This window comes from Hevea brasiliensis, chromosome 16 (genome assembly GCF_030052815.1).
Source record: "Hevea brasiliensis isolate MT/VB/25A 57/8 chromosome 16, ASM3005281v1, whole genome shotgun sequence".
NCBI classification, from domain to species: domain Eukaryota; kingdom Viridiplantae; phylum Streptophyta; class Magnoliopsida; order Malpighiales; family Euphorbiaceae; genus Hevea; species Hevea brasiliensis.
Window position 1 is genome coordinate 43580443 of NC_079508.1, and position 15276 is coordinate 43595718.

At 34.3% G+C, this 15276-nt stretch overlaps 1 protein-coding gene across 1 annotated transcript; it reads left to right on the forward strand.

Moving 5' to 3' along the window:
- Positions 1-13484: 13484 nt before the first annotated feature.
- On the forward strand, positions 13485-14654 carry LOC110660341 (zinc-finger homeodomain protein 2). Its single transcript, XM_021818613.2, has one exon. The coding sequence runs from the start codon at positions 13727-13729 to the stop codon at positions 14495-14497; it is 771 nt and encodes a 256-aa protein (XP_021674305.2). The 5' UTR covers positions 13485-13726; the 3' UTR covers positions 14498-14654.
- Positions 14655-15276: the final 622 nt, after the last annotated feature.

Genomic DNA, 15276 nt, shown 5'->3' on the forward strand with positions numbered 1-15276 from the left:
TTCCTATGAGGCTCGTATTTTAATAGATCCGGGTGCTACACACTCATTTGTCTCCCCTGTGTTTACCATGAGATTGGGTAGAAATCTTACAACTTTAGAATGCCCTTTGTCGATAGCTACCCCGCTTAGTGACAACATAGATGTATATATGGTTTTTCCGGGTAGCCCAGTAGTAGTGGATAGAAAGATCCTCCCAGCAGACTTGGTTCCTCTACCAGTAATAGATTTCGATGTAATCTTGGGGATGGATTGGTTGGCAACTCAGGATGTTACTTTAGATTGCAGGAACAAAAAGGTGTATTTCCACATACTTGGTGTGGAAGAGTTTAGTTTTGATGGTGACAAGAGCGTGGCTCCATATAATTTGGTGTCAACAATTAGTGCTCGAAAAATGTTGAGGCGCGGATGCCAAGGGTATTTGGCATTAGTGAGAGATACATCTGTAGAAGGTGTCGACATGGAAAATGTTCATGTTGTCAGAGAATTCATGGATGTCTTCCCTGAGGAGCTTCCAGGGTTGCCACTAGGAAGGAAAATAGAGTTTTGCATTGATGTTGTTCCGGGTACAAACCCCATATCAATGCCGCCTTACAGGATGGCACCAGCAGAATTGAAAGAGTTAAAGGAGCAACTACAGGAGCTTCTGGACAAGGGTTTCATACGTCCGAGCACTTTACCCTGGGGTGCTCATGTTCTATTTATGAGAAAGAAAGATGGGTCATTGAGGTTGTGTATTGATTATAGACAGCTAAACAAGGTGACTGTGAAGAACAAGTATCCACTTTCTCGGATCGATGATCTGTTTGATAAGCTCCAAGGGGCTAGATTCTTTTCCAAGATAAACCTGTGATCAGGCTACCATCAGTTGAGAATCAGGAATGAGGATGTGTCCAAAACAGTATTCAGGATAAGATATGGTCATTATGAGTTCTTGGTGATGTCTTTTGGACTCACTAATGCACCAGCAGCTTTCATGGACTTGATGAACAGGGTGTTCAAGCCATTTTTGGACCGTTTTGTCATCGTATTCATAAATGACATTTTGTTATACTCTCGGACCGAGGAAGAACACGTGTGGCACTTGAGGATGGTGTTGCAGACTTTGAGGGAGCACCAGCTGTATGCCAAATTTTCAAAATGTGAATTTTGGCTAGAAAGCATCTCATTCTTGGGACACGTGGTTTCTAGTGAAGGTATTTAAGTGGATTCCAAGAAAATTGAAGTCAGAATCGATTGGCTTAGGCCTACAACAGTCACTGAGGTGCGAAGTTTTCTGGGTCTAGCTGGCTACTATAGGCGTTTTGTGCAAGATTTTTCCAGGATAGCGGCTCCCCTAACTAAGTTGACTAGGAAAAATGTTCCATTCATTTGGACAGATGACTGTGAGGAGAGTTTCCAGAAGCTTAAGGAGTTTCTAACCACCGCCCCAGTTTTGACACTACTGATGAGTGGTGAAGGATATACCGTGTATTGTGACGCCTCCAGAGTTGGCTTAGGGTGTGTTTTGATGCAGAATGGAAAAGTAGTTGCTTATACTTCAAGGCAGCTGAAGAGGCATGAGAAGAAATACCCCACCCATGATTTGAAAATGGCGGCTGTAGTCTTTGCACTAAAAATCTGGAGACACTACCTGTATGGTGAAGTGTGCGAGATATACACCGACCATAAGAGTTTGAAGTACATCTTCCAACAGAGGGATTTAAACTTGAGTTAGGGGAGATGGATGGAGCTTCTAAAGGACTATGATTGCACTATCCAGTACCACCTGGGAAGGCCAATGTAGTGGCAGATGCTTTGAGTAGAAAATCTTCTGGCAGCTTGGCGCATATTTCAGTAGAGAAGAGACCGTTGATTCAGGAAGTACATGAGTTGATGGATCAAGGTTTAATCCTAGATCTTTCAGATGAGGGGGTTTTGTTGGCTCATTTTTCAGTGAGGCCAGAATTGCGAGACAGAGTTAGAGTTTCCCAGTATAGAGACCAACAATTGATGAGGATCATAGAAAGAGTACAACGAGGTGAAGGTGGTGAGTTTGGATTTGCCAATGATGGCGCTCTAGTGCAAGGTTCTAGGATATGTGTGCCAGATGTGGACAATCTCAGAAATGAAATCATGCGAGAGGCACACTATACACTGTACAGTGTCCACCCAGGCTCCACCAAGATGTACCATGATGTGAAAGATAGCTATTGGTGGAATGGCATGAAGAGAGACATAGCAGACTTTGTGTCCAAGTGCTTGACTTGTCAGAAGGTGAAGTTTGAACACCAGAGACCGTCAGGGAAGCTGCAAGAGCTCCCTATCCCAGAATGGAAGTGGGAAATGATTACTATGGATTTTGTGACTGGGTTGCCTCATACCACGCGAGGATATGATTCGATATGGGTAATTGTAGACTGCCTAACTAAATCAGCTCACTTCTTGCCTGTGAAGACTACATATTCTGTGGCACAGTATGCCCGGCTTTACATTCGAGAAATAGTCAGATTGCATGGAGTTCCTGCTTCCATAATATCTGACAGAGGGCCCCAGTTCACTTCTCAATTTTGGAGGAAGTTGCAGGAGGCACTTGGCGCACAGTTGAACTTTAGTACTACTTTCCACCCTCAGACAGACGGACAGTCCGAAAGGACAATCCAAACATTGGAAGACATGCTTCCCATGAGTGTTTTGGATTTTGGAGGTCAATGGGATGATCAGCTAGCTTTGGTGGAGTTTGCCTGCAACAACAGTTACCATTCCAGCATAGGAGTAGCACCCTATGAGGCACTATATGGAAGAAAGTGTAGGTCTCCTCTGTGTTGGACGGAAATGGGAGAAGCGAAGGTGCATGATGTAGACCTAGTGCAGTACACTTCAGAGATAGTTCCTTTAATCAGGGAACGATTGAAAACAGCTTTCAGTAGGCAGAAGAGTTATGCAGACCCCAGACGGAGGGATGTGGAGTTTGCAGTAGACGACTATGTATTCCTGAAGATTTCTCCAATGAAGGGAGTCATGAGATTTGAAAAGAATGGCAAGTTGGCACCTCAGTATATTGGACCTTTTGAGGTTACTGATACAGTTGGAGCAGTTGCCTACCGGTTGGAGCTACCACCCAACCTTTCTCATGTTCATCGTGTGTTTCACATCTTCATGCTCAGAAAATACATTCTAGATCCTTCTCATGTACTACAACTGGATGTAATAGAGCTAAAAGAGAACTTGACATTTGAAGAGCAACCTGTAACTATAGTGGACTACCAAGTGAGGCCGCTAAGATCAAAACAGATCCCTATGGTTAAGGTTTTGTGGAGGAGCCAGTCAGTGGAAGAGTGCACCTGGGAGTCAGAACGGGATATGCGTAGCAAGTACCCTTATTTGTTTAATGTGTAATCCTGTACTTTATTCTGCCTTGTGTAAAATTCGAGGACGAATTTTCTATAAGGGGGAAAGAATGTAACACCTCTAATTTTTTTAAATTTATTATTTTTGGGAAAATATTGATATTTTATTTTATTTGAATTTTAGGAAATTATTTAAAATTTTTCGGATTTTAGAAATCGGGTTCGATTTTTCCGAAAATAAAAACTTTGATGATTTTTAAAATTTAATTTAAAGACCACGTGGCAAAACTAAAAATATATTTGGAGTCTATAAATTTTTCTAAGTTTTCTAGAATTTTTTCGGAATTTTTTGGCCTCTTTTTCGGTCCCAAGGCAGAGTAAAAATTTAAAATTTTGTATTCTGAATCGAATCGACCGAATCGAACCGGAACGAATCGAACCGACCTTTCTTCTTCCTTTTTCTTCTCCTCGCGCGCGTCCCGACCTTCCTCTCCCTCTCTCCCATTTTCTCTCTCCTCCTGCCCCAGCCCGCTGGCCAGCCACCTCCACTGCCACCCCAGCCCACCGGCGCACCTCCCCAGTAGCCCCAGCTCGCCGGCCGCTGCCTGGAGCGCTGGCAAGCGTCGCATGAAGCAACGCGACGGGCAAGCGCGCCACTTAGCCTTCCCGACCGAAATTCGGCCGATCCGGCCACTAATCGAATCGGGTCTTGTGTCTAAATCCATCTACTCGTCGAGAGCTTTCCATAGACACCAAGAACACCGAAATCCATCGAGCGATTTGTCCAATTTTTGTTCGGGAAGTTTTAGCCCATATTAATTTTTGGGCTAGATTTCTCGCAAACCGTGAACCCCACGAGAAAACCGAGAGTACCAGAGTGCTCCACTCGTCGAGAGCTTCGCAGCGATATAAATTTCAAATTTTTTCGACACCGTTTTTCGGTGGGTCCCACGGAACTTCGTAGTGTTTTTTCGAGCATTAAATGAGCTTAGAAAATTCCATAAAATTTATGTACTAACCCCCGTGTTATGGGCTTCGTGTTGGTATCTTCAATTCATGGAAATTCGACGGTTGTCTGGGTCTGTGAATTTCCGATTAGACAGACCGGCTACCGAAAAGGTCTCCGAATTAGATCGAGATATTGGCTACCCCACCATTGTCAAATCTCCCGAGCGCGTCCCCGGAGTCAAAATCGGCATAGGTAAACCCGAACTTTACTTTTTCATAATTTTATAGTACTTAAATGAGATTAAAAATTCATAAAATATTCGTGATAGCTCAGAAAATTATAATTCTTTTTGCAATAGCCTAGTAATATTGCTAAGGACCGCGGGGCAAAGTTTTAGAATTTTTAGAGCTTATTTGGGCAGTTTTTGCAAAAATGATCAATTATAAGGACTAAACTGTAAATTTACATATTGTGATTGAGGACTGTTTGGATGGGCCCAGGAGGGACTGTGTGATGTGATTGAGTTGTGAGAGTATGAATTGTGAATATAGAAGTGCGTTTTGAGCCCTTTTTCAGGTTGGGTAGGTCCTAGGTATAGGGGAGACTCTACCGGATTTTCGGCACGACTTAAGACGTATTTGGTCTTTTCTTAATTTGTATTGAGTCAATTGTATTAAATAATTGTAATGTAATTATCAAGTGAGCCGGAACAGCCTTCTTTCTCTGCCTAGCCACCACAGTGACCGCTGTCAAGTCTGTAAGTAAAATATTAATTTTAATTGTAATTTCGATATTATTATATGTTTAAGCATGCCCATGCATCACTTATATGTATGTATCTATGTAGTTAAACTCTAGGCACGTTTTATATTGCATTCATAACTGTTAAAGTGCCATGGATGTTGTTGTGGTAATTTGGAGCAGTGTGGGTGTGTTGGCGTGCGTGTGATGTGGTGTTGATTATGGATAGGACGGGTAGACACGGCTTGAGATCTTTGCTAGGACCCGGTCCTTCGGGGTAGACACGGCTCAAGTTCTTCGTTGGGACCTCGATTTGGTTTATTAAGCGAAAGTCCGGCTTGAGTTCTTCGCTGGCACAGGTTAGATTTAAGAGAGCTGTATAGGGGATCAGCTCTCATATATTATGATTGATATTACTGGGTGTGTGAGTGCTCCAAATTACCTTTTTGCTGTTATAATGTGAAAATATTATTGATGTTGCATTTCACTCTGCAGGGTACATTAGTTTTAGATAGTTATAGAGATTATGGTTAAAATTGATAGTTTACTCTCTGAGTCGAACGCTCACTCCTGTTCAATATTTTTCCAAGCCACAAGAGGATATTTTTGAGGCTAACCTGCTTTTCTCCCTCGCAGGTCATCTATTCATGTTTGTGTAATTCTATAAACTTCTAGAATTTCTGCATGTGTTAGAAATATTTATTTAAATTGGGTCTGTAATATAAATTTTTATTTTGGACCTGTAAACTTATTATTTTATGCATGTTTGATGGGTTGAATGAGGGAGCTGAGCTCCCATTTATTTTATGATATTTGAGTATGTGAAGGGTGAGCTGAGCTCCCCAATTGATTATTTATTGTGTTTACAGGTCTGGTGAGTCAAAAACTCCCCGTTGAAAGGTTTATTTTATGGTCGGACTCTGTCCGGTTGATTTCTTGAAATTGGGCCCAAATGGGCCTTAGAATTGGGTTAATGAATAGTTAGGCTTACTACGGGCCTCGGGAGCTTTAGGCTGGCCCAGGTCCTAGTGCCGGTCCGGCCCATAGGTTGGGTCGTGACAATGTTTGTGTTGAGTTTGTAAGTTATAGATTCAAAATTGCCAAATTACTTCAAATCAAGATTAAGGAAGAGCAACATAAGGAAGCAAATATTTATGGGAACTTACAATATAACTTTTATTTATTTTATATCTTGTAAATCTCATTTTATTAATTATGTTCGCTTAAGTCTAGGTGGTACTAAGAATATCTTGTTCAACTTAGTTTTCACCTAATTCTTTATCAATGAAAAATTAAATAAATTTTTCAAAAATGCAAAATTAATTTTGAAAAGTATTTTAGTTGCAAAATACATTAAATTAGCTTTCCAATTGTTCAAACGGATCAAAAACCGAATTCGGATAAAAAAGTTATGAGTTTTTTAAACTCTTAATTTCTTAGTGTCTTTACTTGTAACTTTTTCTTAACTAAGGGGGAGTAAAATGAAATTTTTACATTTGAGAAATGCAAATTTGTTTTTGAAAGTGTTTTCATTGAAAAGTTTATCAAATTAGCTTTCCAACGATTCAAACGAATAGAAAATCTGAGTTCCCGTGAAAAAGTTACGCATTTTCGAAGCCTAAGTGCCCTTTTGACACTTTCTGTTAGAGCACTTCGGTAGTCGAAAGTGGGAAGTTCAGCTACCGAAGTTTACTCTTTAAATAATGGTTTTTGAGAGTTAAAAGTTATTTTGTCCAGAGAGCACTCCGGCAGCCAAAAGTGATTTTTTAAAAGTTGTTTTTTTAGCGCTTCAACCTTCGGCAGCCAAAGTAAATAACTCCGGTAGCTGAACCTGGATTTCTGCAACTCGATAAAACAAAGCTTTGGGTGGTTGAATGACTAGTTTTGCATTTAATGCACCCCTAACAGCTATTTTCTTGCAGAAACTATAAATAGGCACCATTTATGACTGGAAATAAGTTTTGACAATAACAATCTTTTGGAAATTTATTGTGCCCTAAGCTTTCTTTATTCTCTATCCATAACTTGAGCTACCATAGTTAATGTTGAGAACTTGATATTTGAGCTGTAAATTCTTTATTCTGAGAGTTCATTCAAGGTTGTTATGAGCACTTATTGTAATTTTGAGTGTGATAGAGCTTTAAATAGCTCTTGAGTGTAAAGGGATTTGTAAAAGAGCAAGGGTTTGCTCTTGTAGTGATTATAAGGAGTTTATTCTTCACCCAAAGAATAATTTTAGTAGAGTTAACTCTCATGGAGGGCCTTGAGGAGAGGACATAGGCTTAAAATAGCCGAAACTCTATAAATTTCTTGTGTCATCATTCTTCCTCTACTCTTCTTTGTGTTTAAATTTCGTTTAGTCTTTAATTTTGCAATTAAAACCCAATTCATCCCCTCTCTTGGGTTGCTACAAGGGACAACAAATATAATTAATGAAAGGAAGTTGAGAAAGACAAGTGGTTAGAGGTGTTTGGACGCTCGATCAAGAAAACCGAACATCGAGAGACTCAAATGCTTGGCTAGGAAACCTGAGTAGTACCTAACCAGGCATATGATAGATTTATCTTAAATGACTTGGATAACTCATAAAAGACATACAGATAGACAATAACCATAATTATCAAAAATCTCGAGATTTTAGGAACAACTCTCAATGATTATCAAGATTTCAATCTATAAATATCAGAATGTCACACAAGTTAGGTGCACTTACTTTACTAAAATTATTATTGAACATTGTTTTCATTATTCTCTAAAACTAGCTAGTTAATGGACCACTAAGCTCACTCATTTTATTGTGTTACAAGTTAATATTACTCGTGAGCTAGTCAAAGAGACTCACGACAGAATCAAGTATCAATTTAATTGATTAAGTGTCCTAACTTAATAGTTTAGATATATTAAGATGTGATTCATCCGTTGAGTGGTCATGACCTAAAAATTGAAAATTGAGCATAAATTACACTCTTATCATGTCTCTTCCTAGAAACTTGTTTCCTTTTTCGTGTGGAATATCACTTAGGCATGTTGATTTTATTGGCTGAAGATTTTCACTGCGTAGGTGTAATGATATTGTGACCGAGGTGAAATTATTGGGTGTAACCAAAGCACTAAATTTTAGCACTTATCGCACTTACATAAATGCAGTCCATTTCATAAATTGTGAAAAGTGAAATCTATACTCCAAATATATTCTATAATTTATATATTCTATAATTTACTATGATTGAGATTGCACTCAGTATTTTTATTAGGTAGGGCCTGGGCTGTTTAATATTATAATTGAAATTGTTGTCAAGAAAATAATTTTTTTAAGTGTATTAATCAGAGGATATTTAAAAATAATTAAAAATTAAATTTAATAAATTTTAGTTATATAAATATTAAAATAATAAAATAACTTTTTTCAAATTATTTTCTAACAGTATTTAAAATATTTTTTTTTTGAAAAATAATTTTGTCCATTCAATCTCAATAGCAAACAAGCACATAAACATAATTTATTAAATATTGTTTACCATGTGGGCAAACATTGCATAGATGATGTTGTCCAGCGAAAACGTATAAACTGTAAAAAAATAAAACAGACATATAAAACACTAATATTTACATTGTTCTCTCTCTCCACATAGCGCTACATCTATAAATATGCCATTCTTCAATATCAATAATAATAAATTATTAATTTACAAGCTCAAAAAGTATACTACCGATAAACTCAATTACACATAAGAGAACTCATACTACATAACCACTCAAAGTAGATACATTGATTAGTCCTCTCTATCTCTTCTAGGTATAATATAATATATTTACTACTACAACTATTACACCACATAAGGTGTCTTCAACTATATGAGCAATAGCTTTCACATTAATAGACAATAATTCTTTTCTCTTGAATTATATATCTTTTTCTCTACCTTAAGCCGAAACCTCTTTCTTTTCATGAGATCGCAATAGGTAGGAGCCACTCATTAATGGGTAAAGTCACTCTCCATTGACAAAGCCAAATAATTTTTTTATTAATTTTTTTGAATGTTAATCTCTTCAATCTCAATCTGATTAGGAGTCCAACTCAATTTAGTAATAATATTAAAATAAGAGTTCTACTCTAAGTAGGAAATATACATATATCCTATTGAGAAATATTTTTTCAACTCAAATTAGAAAATATATCTCTCTAAATTGTATTAAAATTTTGAGTCATAATTCTAATAAATAACTAGAACATAAAGAACTCTAGGGACTAATGATGCTTCAGAATGTTCTTCGACAGTGCAGTTTTGGATTAAAACCCTAAGAAAATTGCACTAATTGGGGATCTTGCAAATTTCATGAAAAGCATTTAAAGACCAACCACAGTTTCCTTTATTTTTAAAGAGATTGTTCATTATTATAATTTAGTGTTTCACATTCTTAAACCGAAATAATCGAGTATTTCACTTGAAACGCTTTAGCTTTCACTTGTGTTGACCTTGAGTTTATGAATTCTAGTTGAAATTAAAGGATTGTGCTCAGAGTTTTCGCTTTTGTGACGTGGATGAATACTCCATCGTCAACTAAACAATTATTTTGGCAACGAAACCAAGTATTGTCTCCATACGTTGCTTGAGATTGGTTCTTCATCTGCATCTTCACATTATGAAAATTTTTAGATTAAAAATATATATTTTAAACGATTGCATTTGCATTTTAGTAATATCAAAATTAAATTACTAAAATAATGTACTTAATTATATTCAAAATTCGTGTTGAATGATGATTAGGTGTGACTGGAAGGTGTCAGTACTATAATTCCCCATTCAGCAAGAAAGCTAATGGTATCAGTCTACCTCTGTCTCAATTATTGGCAAATTTTATAATATATTCCAAGCATGTGTTTCCTTTGTAGAAATATGAAACTCGCTTTTCATAATTTATTAAAATAAAATATATATAAAAATAACTCAGAATATAAAATAATAAAATATTTCAATTTTAATTTATAATATAAAGTAACTTAATTTTTAATTTAAATTTGACTTAATTTTTAATTTAAATAATATAAAAATTTTTATGATTTTCAGTAATTAATTTTAAATTATTTATATTAACATGATATTTATCAAATTAAACATAATTTAGATTACTTAAATGTCATTTTATACGATTTGAATTGTTGAGGTTATGGTTAAATACAGATTTTATGTTAATTAATTTAAAGATTAAATGTATTGATCAAATAAAAGATTGTTTATTATATTGAAAATTTTTAATTTTAAATAATTAAATTAAAACTTTTACAATTAAAATTTTTTTATCTAATTATCAAAATCAAAATGGAATTTTTAACTTCTGCAATTGGATGACAGGTGTCACAATTCTCTCTCTCTCTCTCTCTGACTCTTTTGATCTCTGCTTCCTTCTACGGTCTCTCCCTCTGTCACAACACCACCACAAACGCCATTGAAGCTTTAGATTTTGGACAAACTGGACAAAACCCAATAATCATACTAACACATATCAAGCTAAAAAGCCGAAGGGAAAAACAAGCCAACAGCGTTTTCAAATCCAATTGCCATAACAACACAAGCTAAAATCTAAGATTACCCAATAGATCTAAGTAGCCAGATGGTAAATAAATATTTAATGTGATTCATTTCTTCCTCTATTATAAATCTGCCGACACTGCTACAGTGGCTTCCTCCCTCGCCTTTTCCCTACCTATGTATATATAAATTAAACTAATCACAGCTTCTTTCTTCGTTTAGTGGCATTCCATGTTCACTGGAATCACACTCTTTCTGTTTGTTATCAACTCCACTGTTCCATTTATTGATTATACTTTCTCTCAGCCCCTGTATATATAACACCTCATATTTGTTCCTTCAGTATTCTTCCCACTTTTGCTCTCTCTTCTTTTTTTATTATATTCTTCTCCTCAGTTTCACCAAAGTCGAGTTCTGCTAACTATTAGCTGCTGCAAATTAAATGGGTGTAGAAGCTAAACAGGTGAGGTTTTTGCATGCATTTTTTTTCAGACATAGAGGACACAGTCTGTTCTATTCCAACAAGTTAGATTTGAACTTTTAAAGTTGTAGGAAGATTGCGATTCTGTAAAAACATATTATAATTTGGAAAGAAGGTGAATATTAAACTTTCAATATGAAGAATAGTGATGGAGATTACAATAACAGACAACATGTTCATATTAATTTCATTCTTGATCTTCTCACCAGACCACAAGACATCCAACTAATCACTTTTATCTAAACTTTTCTTGTGATTTTCATAACTGACTCTTCTCTATTATCATCAAACTTTGAGAAAATTTGAGCTTCTTACAGAGATCATTGACAAAAGAAATTTGTCATCATCAGGAAATGCTTTGGGTATAATATACTTATTTCTTTTAGTTTATTTCTGTTAATATTATGATCCCTATACAAAGATAACATTAAAAATTTAAAGTAAGAGTCAAAATTTGCAATTTCAATTTTGATAATTGAATAAATTATAAAAATTTTAATTTAATCATTTAAATTTAAAAAATTTAAATAAAATAGCCATCAAGGAACAATTCATTCTACTGGTCTAAATTATGATATTTTGTATATAATTTAATTAATATTTACATTTATGCCGATGAAGGAACGGTAGCCCGTCTGCACTAATAGTTTTTTCCACCACTTCCTTCTGGGCCCCACACAGCATGGCCTGAATACTTGACGTGCGGGGAAAAAAAAAAACGCACACGTACCCCGTAACCTCCCCTATCAGATTTGCCCATAATGCGGAGATCTCTTGCTCTCTAAGCCGTTGGATTGTCTGATGCTCTGCTCCAGAAACCCACGTGGTGGGTCCCTTCTTCGATAATGAGACATTGACCTTTCGCAAACGTGTAAATTGTAGTGGGTCATAGGCTAGCCAATGGCGGATTGATGCGTGGCGGTTTGGTTTTGTGTTTGGGAATTAAAGAAAATAAAAATAATTAGAATTTAAATTTCAATTAAAATTAAATAAAAATTTTAATTTTTTAAAAGAAAAAAAAAATTTATCCTCTTATAATTCCACAAAAATATATAAATATTGAATTTTCTAATTAGTAATAAAATTTTCATTCTATAAAAAATTTCCAGACTTTAATTTAGTAAATGAGGAAGAGGCTCAATTGATACAAATTATAACGTTAATTGATGCTAGATTTATGGCACATATATCCTCAATTTTATAAAGATAAGCAGTGTAGCATAGTCTGAAATGGGAGAAGAGCTACAATGATCGATTTCATTGGCATTTAATACATGGATGTTAGATTTCTAACATCCTTCCTACAGTTGTAACCCACAAAGTTTAATTTCACACCTATCAATATCATCCATCATTCATTACAATTCATATTGTATTCTCCCTCCGTACGTAAATAATAATTATATTTGAAAATTTTACTATAATTAAAGAAATAATTAAATAAATTTATTTTTATTAAAAAAAATTAATAATTTACTTAATTACTCTTATTTAAAAATCTAAAAAAAAAAAAATATCAATATGATAAATAATTAATTTAATTAAGAAAGAAATGATATTATTAATTTTTAAAAATTATATAAATATTTATTATATTTTATGAAGATAAATGGTAAAATTAAAAAAAAATTAATTTTTCTTAATCTTTTAAATATAGTTGATAATTTTAGATAAAATAAAAAATTAAATGTGACTAATATTTATGAATGAAGAGAATAATTAATAAGAAATTAATTTAATATATTTTATTTTCTCAAAAGTATATTTAATAGGAAATACACTTTTAAATAATTTATTTTTTAGAGAGTATGATATAAATATGATATAAATGTGTGAGTTGATAATGCAAATTAAATAAAACCACTTTCTACATTTTCAGGAAAATTTACTTCCTTAGTCTCCTCACTTCCAACCAAACAAGGCTCAAATTATTAGTTAAAATGTTAATTATTTTTATGAAAGCCTTTGATAATATTAATTATTTTAATAATTATTAATTATTTTAATAATTATTAATTATTTTAATAATTATTAATTATTTTATTAATTATTAATTATTAGATATTAATTATTAATATTTAATTATTTAAATTTTTATTAAAATAAAAATATTTAATAAAATAATTATTAAATTAATCATTAAATATAAAAATAATAATATAATTTTATTAATCATAATTAAAATATTTTATTAATTTTTAAAAGTTAAAAAGAATAATTTTTTTATAAATAATTTTTTAATTTTTAAATATTAATATAAATATTATATTATTAAATATTATAAATAAAAAAATAATATTTTAATTTTTATTAAAATATGAAATATTTTTAAAAAAATTATTACTAAATATCAGTTAAGGGGATGAATGTATATCACTCATTTCAAGGTGCAAAAGTTTGATATCTTTACTCAAAAAGAAAAGAATAGTACTTAAAGACATTTAAAACTGACACATGTGGGTAAGTACGTAACTCAACTTGTGAGGCAAATGGGTTTCAGCTTATCCGGTGTCTTAAATTCATTTCACGCTCCTTCCACAATCTAGATTATTACAAGTTGACAACAAAACACCAAACACTCCCTTACTCCTTTCTCCTTCTTCTCATTTCTTCTTTCTCCTGAATTAACAAAGCCCTTTTTCTCTTAAAACACTCGCATAACTATTCTACTATCTCTCCATTCCTTGTCTCTTTAAGCATGGACCTCACCCTCGTACCATACCAACACACTTCCCCATCTCCCCCCCATCACAATGATCATGATCATGATCACGATAGCTCTCCCCATCCCATCATAATCCGCCCTACTCCCGACAACTTCCTCGTCAAATACAAAGAATGCATGCGCAACCACGCTGCATCCATCGGCCGCCACGCTAATGACGGCTGTGGCGAGTTCATGCCTCGCGGTGATGATGGTACCCTCGACTGTCTCACCTGTGCAGCCTGTGGTTGTCACCGTAATTTCCACAGAAGGGAAGGTGCTTCGTCTCTGCAATTTGACCACCTCCACCACCAAGTTTTCTCGTACAATGGGGTTTCTGGGAAGAAACACTTGATGACTTCTTATTTTGATGATGGTGATGATATCGATGATCATGATCGAAGATCGGAAACGCCCGAGAAGGAGAAAGCGAACGTGGTGTCCTCCGGTGTAAGGGCGGCGGCCACTGCGGCGGGGGGAGGGAAGAGTAAAAGGTTTAGGACGAAGTTCACTCAGGAGCAGAAGGATAGGATGCTAGATTTCGCGGAGAAGATAGGGTGGAGGATACATAAGCATGATGACGTGGCGCTTAATCACTTCTGTAATGAGGTTGGTATTACACGGAATGTTCTTAAGGTTTGGATGCATAACAACAAGAATACACACCGCCGTCAAGAAGCTGCTCTACCGGTGACTGCAGTGGCTGCTTCTCCTCCTTCACCTCCTCCTCTGCCTCCTGCTCCACCTCAGCCTGTCGGAGTCTAATGTTTGGATTGCTCCTCTTCTCCTCTCTTTATATTAGAATGATTATGGGAATCCACAGCTTGCTTGGATTAATTAGCATCATATGTATTAATTATTAGTAATTAATTAATTAAAATAGCATTTTATCTAAAATGATATTTTAAAAATCAATTCCCAATTTTTCTCTGGAAGATTAATATTTTTATACATTGAGCTATCAGCTATGCTTATTAGTTTTTTTTTATTATTTTACTATTTTTATTGTAAATAAAAATAATAATTATTATTATTATAATTTTTTTTACGGTAATAATTATTATTAATAATTATTTTTTTACAACTATAATTTTATTATAAAATATTTATGACTATAATTTTATAGCTACAGCTTGCAACAATTGATATATCAATTCCAGACTTTTAACCCTAAAAATTGCTAAATCTAACATATTACAGTGATGTTTTTGTATATTAAGATTAAATCATATATATATATATATATTAAAATTTTTATGTACTTTTTAGGATTTTATGGGAGTGTTAAAAATTTCAATAATTTTTAAATAGAAATGAAAAAGAAAAGAGTAAGTAAATTTTTAGATTTTGAGAATTTTATTAACATTTAAAAACTCTTATATATGCCAGATATAAACATATACCATTACCGAAATGTTAGCTATCAAGGATGCGGCAGGAAGCATGCAACTAACGTTGACGACAAGATTCTTAATGGCTACAGTGAGTTCACTCTCAAACCTTTTAAGGAAGAAGATGGTGACTACATGTGCAATCAAAAGGAT